A 12,516-nucleotide genomic window follows, 5' to 3' on the forward strand; every position below is an offset into this window, starting at 1 on the left:
CCAGTGTAAGCAGGAAGCACAGTGTGTGTGGAAACTGACATGTATTCTTAGATCAATTTATAATTCTATAGCATTTTCACATCTTCCATCAAAGCTATATGTACTTTTCATCACATACCTTCACAGGAATTTTCTTGTCAAAATCAGGGAAGTGAATTATTTTATTTAGTTTGGATACATACAGTATCATTATGGTAGCTGCCATCTAAAAAAAAAGGGGGGGAGAGGGAGAAACTTCAGCAAAACATCTGGAAAGACTGAGGTACAAAGTCATCAGAAGAAAACACATTCATCAAAAAGAAAATATTATCCAAAAAATCCATTTTCTAGGTTCCAAATAGTAACTATTTCTTAGAATATTAAAATTGTTTTTCTTGCCAATGTATAAACTCCATCAGAATCATAAGCAAAAAAGTATAAGATCAAATAGACTCACACATATACGTATTATCTCAAGGGGCTCAAGGAACAGTGACAGAGGGGAAAAAAGAAATGGTGTCCCCAAAACTGGCCAGAGTGACCAGTCAGCGAGGCCACTCCTTGATTCTGGACCATACTTCCTGTGTACCGAGCACATGGTCACCTTCCCACATAGAGACTGGGGGTACTGTGAGGGGGCAAACTCCACATACAAATACACTTTCTGTAATGTCCAATATTCCTATAATTCAGAAGACAAATTAAGAGAAAAACAGTTTTAAAGATTTTTTTTAATTATTTATTTATTTGACAGAGAGAGAGAGACACAGCGACAGAGGAAACACAAGCAGGGGGAGTGGGAGAGGGAGAAGCAGGCTTCCCGCGGAGCAGGGAGCCCGATGCGGGGCTCGATCCCAGGACCCTGGGACCATGACCTGAGCCGAAGGCAGATGCTTAAGGACTGAGCCACCCAGGGGCCCCGAGAAAAACAGTTTTAAAAGGGATTTATTTTTCTCTTCAATCTAGCCAGTCCTGCAAAAATGTCTCATTCGAACCCTATTAATCTGGAGTACATCAAGTGTGTTAGAAATACTCCAGATTATTATTATGAAATAAAAAATCTTAATATCATCTTCTTATGCAAATTTTAGAACTTACTCAATTTTCTCCATATTATGATGCAAAAATTTAAGAACTCCTTCGACATGATTATCATCCTAAACCTTGAGCCTAATGAGTTTACAAATGTAATACTTATGATAGATTAATATAACAGGAGCCCATCTTGAATTATAATTATAGTTTATATTTATAACTTACTTTGTAATTCTTACAGAAATATCCTAACACTTACTTAAAATATTCTGCAACTCAGACTTTTTAAATTAGGTCTGCTTCTCTCTTCCCCCACAAATTGCATATCAGAAAGGCTTTACTTTGAGTACAAGCCAGTGAATTTATTTGCCTGGGGGATTACTAAGGGCACATGATCACATATTCACTGATCTTTTAAAGTACTCTTTTCTACCTATTTCACATTGAAACATTAAGATAATATATTTTTGACCTTAAGGAAATATATTATTTCTTATTATTTTTTTCCCTAAAATGATGTTGCAAAGAGTGCCTTATCAGCAAAACATTTAACCAGAATAATGTTTAATCATATAAATGACATCCTTTCCAAGATTCACAATTAAAAATTAACAGATACAATTGTCCTAATTTTACATTTTTCTCCCTATAAATTAAAGCAAAAACAAAACAAAACAAAACAAAAGGTGTCTTTGGTGCCTGTTCCCACTTGCCTACTAGAAATCACCAGCATATGATCAAGAGAGTAAACAAGCCACGAATTAATATTAATGGGAAATTTCAGAAGCAGACAAATGGAGTTAGTCTGAAAGCTTATCCAACCTCGTCTTTATTTTTTTTTTTAAAGATTTTATTTATTTATTTGACAGAGAGAGACACAGCGAGAGAGGGAACACAAGCAGGGGGAGTGGGAGAGAGAGAAGCAGGCTTCTCGCTGAGCAGGGAGCCCGATGCGGGACTCGATCCCAGGACCCTGGCATCATGACCTGAGCCGAAGTCAGACACTTAACGACTGAGCCACCCAGGCACTCCCAACCTTGTCTTTATACTTGAGAACAAAAAAATCACAAACTGCAGGAAGCAAAATGCAAACATGTTTAGCTAGGCCCATAGAGAGTTTTGTAAAAATTGGAATGTGTTGCCAGCATTTAGAAATTTGATGTAAAAATTCAAAACCCCTGCTTCTCTTGAACACCTCCAGAGTTTTGATAATAAGGGTGTAGTGAACCCAATCTCATCTCCCCAGCCCTTTTCCTCTCGGCACAGTGGCTTAAACTGAGTACCAACGGCACACTTCAACTGGGGCAACTGTGCTCCTGGTCCCACCCCAGCCTCCAACACATTCATTTGTTGCCCACCAGGCCTTGGAGGCTGTCAGTCTTCAGGCCCCTTGTTTTAGGGTAATTAAATTCAATTAAGGAAGTTGAAACAAGTAGTTGTTTTTTTTTTTCCTTCAAAGACAACTATTCCTAAATTATAGAAAGACATAAGATGTGTGTCAATATTTCATGCTGTTTCACCAAAAGTACCATGATCCTCTGGTCCTCTGCCCGCTGAATAAATCTGTAAACCATGGTCTTAAATAAAAGCACTTAAAATTTCATCATGTATGATGACAACTAATTAAGCAGTTAATTTTTCTTTTTCACTTACCTGTCCAATTCCAAGAAAAATTGGTGATGGGAATCTGTTTAAAAACACAGAATAACAAATTAACAACTGATAAAAGTTTGCAGTCTATAATACATAATGTCAGGAGTTATTAAAAAATCTTAGACCAACCATGGTCCTAGGGTCCTAGGATTGAGCCCTGCATCAGGCTCCCTGCTCAGCGGGGAGCCTGCTTCTCCCTCTCCCTCTGGCCCTTCCCCCCCACTCATGCTCTCTCTCCTTCTCTCTCAAATAAATAAATAAAATCTTTAAATAATAATAATAATATACCCAGGAACAAATCTAATAAAAGACTAATTAAAGATTACAATTGATGAGGAAAAAAAACCTTGTCATTCTTGCCTATATGTTAATATATAATCTTTTGAGCTTTTATAAGATGTAAAAACAATATATAACCCTGTAAAAACTGTTCATTACCTGGAGCTCTTTCTTCCCTGTGAAGAGCATGTTTCCCCAGGCAGCTATCCTAACTGGGGCTCGAATAAAACTCTTTCTTACTTTTAGAGATTCTAAAAGGTTTGTTGATTTTGCATTGACACAATGGATGAGAACAGAGATGAGGACAGATACACACATATATGACAAAGATGACAGTGCAGGGGCGCCTGGGTGGCTCAGTCGTTAGGTGTCTGCCTTCGGCTCGGGTCATGATCCCAGGGTCCTGGGATCGAGTCCCGCATCGGGCTCCCTGCTCCGCGGGAAGCCTGCTTCTCCCTCCCCCACTCCCCCTGCTTGTGTTCCCTCTCTTGCTGTGTCTCTCTCTGTCAAATAAATAAATAAACTCTTTAAAAAAAAAAAAAAGATGACAGTGCAGAGCAGGGAGGGAAAGACGGTCTTTCAACAAATGGCACCAGGTAATGTAGATCCACACTCCTGACCCCTACTTCACACCATATTTAACAAGGCAGCACATACACCCTGCTCACTGCCCAAACCTACACTGGCTCCCAGTCATTCTCTCAGGCTACTAAAATGGAGGGAAATACCCCCCCCCCCCCACACACACACACCCCTGAGCCCTCAATCTGTATGTCAGAGGGAAACGCACCTATTTCAGCGAGGGCAAGAAGAGAATAAAGAATGGACTTAGCTTATCAAAGAAAACAGAAGGAATACTCCTGGTCAGCACCACCAGGAGAATAAAATTAATTAATTGTGCCACCCAGACACCACCTTCTGGACTGAGCATTCATTCCCCAGTTGCCCTAGAGCATCCTCAGCTGAAGAAAGCTGCCTTGCCCATCGCAAACACCCTCCCTGTAAGCATCCTGCATTCTGATCTCCGGTGAGTGCAAAGGTGTAAAGGCCAGGGCCCCCACCCCAATTTGGGAGAGGTCTGGTGGGCCACCCCGGCTCCAGAGCCCCTGGGATCAGGCTTTGTTGTGCTCGCAGTACAGCCAAACCCTACCTCCCTCACTCCACCCTGGGAGTGGATCCTAACAGCTCCCCCCACTATACTTCCTCTGCATCTCCGAGTCTGCTTGCCAGAGAATATAACCAGTCACATCAAACGAAACCACAAGACAGCAACATAAACAAACAGTAAAACAACAAGAAAAGGCTTAATGGAGGACAGACAAAGAGACCAGGTGAGAGGAAAATATAATACATGGAGAGAAGGAGCTCAATAAAGAGAGAAAATGATTCAAAGCTAAAAAGCAAATTTGTTGACATGAGGAAAATAAATAGACTGAATCTTCAGATCTAAAAGCACACTGTTAAAGAATGTGCGACATAAGTAAACCAGTAGCCATGAAGTCCATAAAAAAAACTACCTGACAATGGAATCCACCAATTAGGTGTCAAATCAAAACAATGAATTTAGGAATGGAGACATTGTGGTAAAAGGGCTGTTGCTGATTACTATATCCATTCAAATATAGAACAGATGCAAACAGCTGTGGGATTCTAATTACACAACAGGATGCTACATTATAAAACAAGATATGGAGGGGAGGGGAGACAGGAAGAAGCATGCAAGTATCTTCACCCTTCATAGCAGGGAGGCCTTACATTGTAATGTGTTTACAATTGAAACGTGTTTACAAGATAAACATGATGAGATCAAGTATTTTTTAAAAGATTTTATTTATGAGAGAGAGAGAGAGGGAGAGAGCATGAGCAGAGGGAGAGAGATAGGCAGAGCCCCCGTTGAGTGGGAAGCCATGCGAGGCTCCACCCCAGGACCCTGTGATCATGACCCAAGCTGAAGGCAGACGCTTAATCGCTTAATCGCTTAATCGCTTAATCGAATGAGCCACCCTGATGAGATCAACTTCTTAATGTTTTTCATGACTTCTTCATCTTAGAGGGATCTTTTAAGAAATACTAACACTTATAGTAAAGAAATCAATATTTGAAATTCAGTTAAAACTAAATTTCATACATATGTGCAACTTGCAATTCCCACCTTCAAATGGAGCCAGCATGACAAACAGTGGGACAGCCCCGGATACGATACAATATGAGTTCACAGGGTCAGCTAGGCAGCAGTCTTGCCAAAAAGATTTAATCTGAATGTTATCAAGCTCTTAGATCTAAATTTCAGTTGGGAAATAAGCTAAGCAAGCCTTCAAAACATAAATCAGACAATCCATAATGTGGGACATTTTATAAAATACCTGGCCCAGGCTTTTCAAAAAGTCAGTATCATGGGGAAGAAATAGGATGAGGAGCTTTTCTAGATTAAAATAAACTATAAAGGCATAACTCTATGCATTTCATGAAGCCTGGTTGGATCTTGATTTAAATGTTTAAAACAACCAACCATAAAAATATCTTGGGACAACTGGGATGGTATTAGATTACTTTAGGAAATCATTAAAGTTTGTTAAAAGCAAAAATGATACTATGCAGGAGACTATCCCTATTTCAGGAGAGACATGTTAAAATATTTTGGAGTGCAGTTATCATGATGTTTGCAACTTACTTTCAATGGTTTCTGGTGGGGGCGGGAAGCAAATATAATAAAATATTCATTATTCAGTGATGTGTATACGGGTATTCATTGTACTCTGCCTTCCATTTTTCTGTATGCTTGAAACTTTTCACCATGAAAAGTGCTGGGGGTGGGGAGCACCTAGGTGATACTTAAAAAACTAATTAATTAAATTAAAGCCCCTCTTTCCAGTGTCCACAATAGCCAAAATATGGAAAGAGCCCAGATGTCCATCGACAGATGAACGGATAAAGATGTGGCATATATATACATGATCTTGGGGCCACTCTGCACACAGCGGGGAGTCTGCTTGAGATTCTTTCCTTCTGCCCCTCCCCTGAGCGCTCTCTCTCAAATAAATAAATCTTTTTTAAAAAGTAAATCTATACATCTTTATAGTATTTCTTAAAATCTCACCTTAATATTTTTCTTTTGTTTGAATTCTTTGTAATGATCATGGCAGAATGACTTTTCTTGAAAAAAAAAAAAAAGAGAGAGAGAGAGAGGCACCTAGCTAGCTCAGTCAGTGGATGATGTGACTCTTGATCTCAGGGTCATGAGTTAAAGCCCCATATTCGGCACAGAGTTTACTTTAAAAAAATTTTTTTTAATAGATATTTCAAGATATTGATTCTAGGTAGTGGGAATATAGATAATTATTATTGTCTTCTTTGTACATTTCTGTATTTAAATAACCTCCAATTTTTTAACTGAATTCTTGTACGAGTGAATGTGAGGAAGTGAAGACTATGAAGACTTCTGAAGAGTCAGACTCTGAAAGGAACAGAGCAATGAGGGTCCATGAGGGATCAAGAATGGGTTATTTTCCCTTGAGATCCTAGGGTCCTAGGATTGAGCCCTGCAATGTTAAGAAACCTGAACATGTTTTCAAGGGCTGAAGGTTGCTGAAGCAGAATAGAGGAGGAGATCGAAGAAGCTGGAGGAGCAGAGCTGCAGAAGAGGAGAGCTGGACCTTCCACGGGGACAAAAGGCTCCCTACATCCTAGCAGCAAGGGCAAGGTGGGGGCCTCTTTGACGGTTTCTACTTTCTCAATAGTATCAGAGATGGGGAGTGGAGGGTAGGGGTGTGGGAGGGTTCAGGAGGAAGGAGAAAGTGGGAAGGAGTCGCTTCTGAGATGAGGAAAGCAAGCCCCCAGAAGAAACTAGTAGGTAGCTTCCTACTAGTAGGTAGCTTCCTACTAGAGCCAGTTGAGCTTTGTGAACATCATTTTAAAGTCAACCCGGTCAGCTCAAAAGTGGGTTTCCTCCCACGACAGTCTGCGCTGCTCCATGTGAAGGGGGGAGGCAGGTGGTAGGCTGTGCCGGACAAGTGCCAGCCCCAGTGGGCCTGGGAAAGGACTTGCAGGGTTGGATGTGCAAACACGAGCTGGAGGCGGCGTGGGGCGTGGACACCTGGTAGGTCAGGCCGAGCACATGGCCCTGGGAATGACTGCAGGAAGCGGGGCCACACTGGGTAAGCGGGTTCCTCGGTGGATCCTGAAGTCCCCAAGGTTGACACCAGTCCAGGTGGAAAGGAAGACCAGGACTCTTTGTTACGTGAGTGACAGGAGCTCCAGAGCCACCGCAGAGGACCATAAGGAGTGGTAAGTCTGGACAGTGGGGAGGCAAGAGGACCCACCCCCACCTCCTGGCCAGACCCAGGGTGAGACCAAGATCCAGCTGCATCCAGCGGCCAAGGGAGCATTGTCTTCAGGAGAGAGCAGGTTTTCATCAGATTAAGAGAAAATTATAAGTTGTTTTTGTTTTTAATATGGATTTTCTAGTTCCCACCACTGGAGACTCAATTCAATAGCTTTTATAAAAACCTCTCCAAGTAATTCACATTCCCGGGCAGGTTTGGAAACCACTCTGTTAAATGATCCCCAAAGTCCTGGAGGATGCATAAAGAAGATTTACAGCAAATGCTTGTTGAACTAAATACAACTAAGCTCTATATTTTTATTAAGCACTGTTAGTAAATTCTTGCATGTCATAGAGAACAGTATATTACAATGGCAACCACAAAGCCCACTCCACACCACCTGCACAACCTTCATGAATCTGATTCCAAAGACCTACTGGTGTAACCAACTGGCCACAGATTCTTGGATGACCTTCCTTTTCCCTCTCACCTTAACAGGGTCTGAGAGTTCACATCCTTCAAAGACCTCTCTGTCCAATCAGATAAATCTAGCATTTACAATGAACCAGAGAAGTCTAACAAAGAACAAAGACCACCCATCGGTCTTGTACCCCAAACAGAAACAATCTGTTCAAAATGGAAGGGAAAAAAACATCCTTTGAGCTACATTCCCATGACCCTGTGGATTAGGTAATTATTGAAATGTCCTTCCTTCTGTTCTACAACACAACATTCTATCTTCAAATAGCTAATGTTTGGATCAGATTTCTAAGGTTTATTGTTGCAACGAAATTAACCCAACCCTCTTCCCCTCAAAAATGTGCTCCTAGGGGCGCCTGGGTGGCTCAGTCGTTGAGCGTCTGCCTTCGGCTCAGGTCATGATCCCAGGGTCCTGGGATCGAGTCCCGCATCGGGCTCCCTGCTCCGCGGGAAGCCTGCTTCTCCCTCTCCCACTCCCCCCTGCTTATGTTCCCTCTCTCGCTGTGTCTCTGTCTGTCAAATAAATAAATAAAATCTTTAAAAAAAAAAAAAAAAAATGTGCTCCTAAAGCATTTTGAGATTAGAGAACGAACAATGTTATTTGAACAGGCTTCTCCAACTGTGTATTACGTTACAGAAATGTGAAATGTTTACTTCTAAGGATTGAAAGAGTTTTGTCTTGCAGAGACAAAAACTCCATTTCCTCCTTCAATCACGGAACTCAAAATTTTAAAGATGGAAAGACTAGAGCATGAGATAGATGTCTCATACAATAATAATTCTTCCCGGTTGGATACTGCCCTTCATCTTCGAAGCACTTAACCAGTGTTTACTGGTCCCTGCTTCCAACAAGAAGACACATGTTTTTGGAGGCAGTGAACTGACATGGCCAGAGAGCACACAGCTCATTCAAGTGCAGAAAATCAAGACTGACCTTCAAACTTCATCCAACGTAACTGTCAACCACTCCCAAACAAGCCTCTTAATACCATTCTCTTGTTTCTTATCATAGATGGCTTAAGTTTTCTTTTTCTTTCATTAGTTTGCATTGTATGTGTTAAATGATACAGGTCTAGGTATATGTTCATTCTAATTTCTTTGAGGCAGCATTTGTGTTTTCCATGGACACCAGCAAGCATGCTTGCAACACACTGGTAGAGACCTTGTAGGTCTGCAGGATCACCAAAAAATATCCCAAATCTCTCTCTTCCTCCATATCTGCTGCTACCCCTCACCCCAGTCCCAAGCCATCTCAGAATTATCTAGAAAACAGCAATTGCTTCCTAGCTCCTCTCCCTGATTCCAATGCCATCAGTTCTCCAACCACCCGCCAAAGAAATCTTCTTAATGCCACAAATTATGTCATGTCACTCCTCATGCTAAAACCTTCTAAGGGACTCCCAAATGCATTTAGACTAAAATTAAAACTATTTATCATGGTTTCCCTGCTTCCACCCTGGTCCCCCAATATCTGCTCTCAACACAGCAGCCGAAGGGATTTAGTTCATGTTACTCCTCTGCTCAGCACCTTCTAGTGGCTCCTATCTCCCTCAGAGCCTCCACGGTGGCTTCAAAGGCCCTACACGATCTAGCAATCCATTACCCTGGGACCTCGTCTAGTACCATTCCCACCCAAACACCTTTCTCTTTCATGTTTGCAATGTTCTTCCCTCATTTCCCTCACCTCACTCATCTCTTGGCTCAAATGTCACCTCCTCAGTGAAGCTTCACTGATCACAGGAGATGGCAAACTCTTTCCCATGCCCACACCCCCTAACTCCCTTTCCTGCCTTACTTTTTTCTCCTGACCACACAACTGCATCTGACATAATATAAATTCTACCAGTTTATCTACTGATTCACTAGAAAGTTCCATGTAAGCTCTAGGAGGATGGATATTTGCTCCATGACATTTGGGATTTTGATCTGCTTCATTCACTCCGATATCCCAAGTGCCTAGAACAGTGCCTGGCACACAAAAGGTGCTTAATAAATATTATTGAATGAAGGAAGGATCTGATCCTGCCTTCCCTGCCTCCCCCCCTGTCATCTCTACCTTTTTGCACTTGCTCATTGGGTTCCTCCAGCAGACCAAACTCATGTCCCCCTTCGTCACAGCCCCTTCAGTTTGGAATGCTCTAGTGCCAACCACTCCGCCCCAGGCACTCTCATACCATACCTGAAATCACCCTGCTTATTCATGAACCCACTTCTTTCTGTCTCTACCACTGGTGTGGAATCTCCAGAGCAGGGGCTCTGTGCTGATCACAGCCGCTTCCCTGGTGCCTGCAATGGGCTTGGCACATAGTAGGTGCTCAGTAACCATCTGTTGGAGGTGTAACCAGCCAAGCTCATGTGGGTCTCAGCTTTCTGAAGTATAAAATAAGAAAGCTGAAGACACTCTCTGAGGTCTCTTTTAGGCTCTTTATAGAACTATGATTTCACGGTCTTGTAGCGCAGTATAGTTAGAGAGCCCTTACTTATGGCAGCTCCTGCAAAGCTCTGGGAGGTAATTAACAGAGTGGTAATTACCCAGCTTTTGCATCTGAGAAAACTGCTGACTATGGGTCTGGCCCAACAGGCACAGCTCTCAGATGGTGTAGCTGGATCTAAATCCACAGGGCTTTTAGTGCTGCTCTAAGGATAGCAGAATTAAACAGGAATTTCTAGTCCTTATAAATAGGCTCAAGGAACCACAAATCTGGCTTACGAAGCACACTAATCCAAAAAAGTACATCATGTGAACTTCTCATTGTTTTCCACGAACACAGGGGTAATTTGAGAATGAAAGATCAAACAACGCACGTCCCGCCTCAGGACTCCTCTGACTGTGGAACATCGGGATCTGTGTGCAGAGCTATTGGCCTTTGAAGCTCACATTCGGATCACTTGTTTGAGCCCGCCGGGACGTTTGAAAGCTTTGGGGTGTAGCTCTACAAGCACGGCTGCGCCGTGTCTTGCGGTAGCAGTACGCAGTGGTGAGCTGTGTCCGCCTTGCCCGACAGTAAAACCACTCTGTTGGGTTGTGGTTTGGTTTTCAGAAGCCTGCGGAGGTCCCGGCTCCGTGAAATCACCAGGGAGACTCCGCGCTCTCTGTCCCGGCCAGCCCGCCGAGCCGGCCGCGGCCGGAGTGCTAGGAGGGCAGGGGCAGCCCCGCCGCGCCCCCACCCCCGGGACCTCGCGCGGCACCGCGAGCGGGAAGGTCCCGGGACCGGGCGCCGCCGAGCGGCCGGGCGCCCCGCGGCCCCAGCCCGGCCCCCCGGCGTCCTCCTCACCGGTAGGTGGTCAGCAGCGCCTTGTTGACCAGCACGATGAGGAAGGAGCAGGTCCCGTAGAAGAGCGCCGACAGCAGCTTGGCCACCCGGGAGGGCAGCCGCGCGGAGGCGGGGTCCCGGTCCGCGCCCTCGGCCTGGCCGCCCGCCGTCATGTCCCGCGGCCACCCGCCGCCCTCCCGCCCGCCCCGCCCCAGTTCCGTCCCCGCCCGCGGCCGGCCCGCGAGAGGGCGCGGCCGAGACAGGAAGGGCTGCGGCCGCCCCGAGTGCGCGCCCCGGGAGAGCGCCCCGCGGCTGCGGCGCGGACGGTGCGGGCGGCTGGAGCTGGCGCTCGCCGGTCCCCGGGGCTAAGCACCTCCTTCCCGCTGGCGGACGGCAGAAACGGGGTTGGGAGAGTAGAGCAGACCTTCCGCCTTCCCAGCTGCGCTCCTGGGGCTGCAGTTTAGCCTGAGCATTTGTTTTGCCTTTTTTTCCCTACACTTTTTAATGTATAATTTACGTAAAAGGAAATGCAGGTTTCACAAGCCCACAGTTCGTTGTTTTGACAAATGTGTACCCCCTTGCAACCACCCAAATCACATTTCCATCACCTCAAGTAGTGCGCTTTGTGCCTCACTGAAGGCAATCCCATCTCATTCTGATTTCTATTGTCGAGTTAGATTTGCCTCTTCTAGAACGTCGTATAAATTTCATGTATGTACTCTGTCAAGGCTTTTACTGTTTACGGCTTTTGCCACCCCCCCCCCCCTTGTTATTTCTTTAAATTGCAGAGTAGGACCATAGTTTATCCATTCACCAGTTGACGGGCATGTTGGTTGTTCCCAGTTAGGGCTTTTATACAAAATGCTTCCATGAGCCTTAATGTACAAGTTCTTGTGTGAACGTCTGTGTTCATTTCTCTCCAGTTAATACGTAGGAGTAACAAGGGTTAAGGTGGGTGCAGAGCCTCAACTCTTTTCTTGCCTCTAGGTGCTTTATGGCTGGTTCTCTCCTTAATGTCAGGGCCCATTGTTTTTCTTTTTTCTTTTATATTTTATTTATTTATTTGAGAGAGAGAGAATGAGAGAGAGCGAGTACATGAGAGGGGGGAGGGTCAGAGGGAGAAGCAGACTCCCTGCCGAGCAGGGAGCCCGATGCGGGACTCGATCCAGGGACTCCAGGATCATGACCTGAGCCGAAGGCAGTCGCTTAACCAACTGAGCCACCCAGGCGCCCAGGGCCCATTGTTTTTCTAAGCGAAGAGCAACTACCTTCAGTGTTTGTTGTGAAGGAGAGCCTCCCAGAACTGCCTACTCTGACCACACTCTACCTGATGTAGCATTTTTTTTTTCAAGTAAGTGTCCCCTATTTTCTTTCTCAATAATTAACTTTAAAAATCTGAAATTTTAGCTTTTTAGAAAAGCTGAAGATTTCAAATGAAAGAAATGTTTGAGCCTAACTATTGATGCCATACAATTGTTTTTCTGTTGTAGGCACTGAACAACCAGTAATTTTCA

The 12,516-nt window shown here is 44.2% G+C and overlaps 1 protein-coding gene across 1 annotated transcript in view; it reads right to left on the reverse strand.

Moving 5' to 3' along the window:
- SLC35D2 (solute carrier family 35 member D2) overlaps window positions 1-11,175 on the reverse strand; it is a 49,626-nt gene extending 38,451 nt beyond the window's left edge. The window contains exons 1-3 of the mRNA XM_032392952.1: window positions 11,024-11,175; window positions 2,668-2,701; window positions 119-205 (exon numbers count right to left, since the gene is read on the reverse strand). Coding sequence (XP_032248843.1) covers window positions 119-205; window positions 2,668-2,701; window positions 11,024-11,175 — 273 coding nt within the window. The remainder of the gene's footprint in view (window positions 1-118; window positions 206-2,667; window positions 2,702-11,023) is intronic.
- Between the last annotated feature and the right edge of the window lie 1,341 nt (window positions 11,176-12,516).

This window comes from Phoca vitulina, unplaced genomic scaffold (assembly GCF_004348235.1).
Source record: "Phoca vitulina isolate PV1807 unplaced genomic scaffold, GSC_HSeal_1.0 scaffold70, whole genome shotgun sequence".
Classification (NCBI taxonomy): Eukaryota; Metazoa; Chordata; class Mammalia; order Carnivora; family Phocidae; genus Phoca; species Phoca vitulina.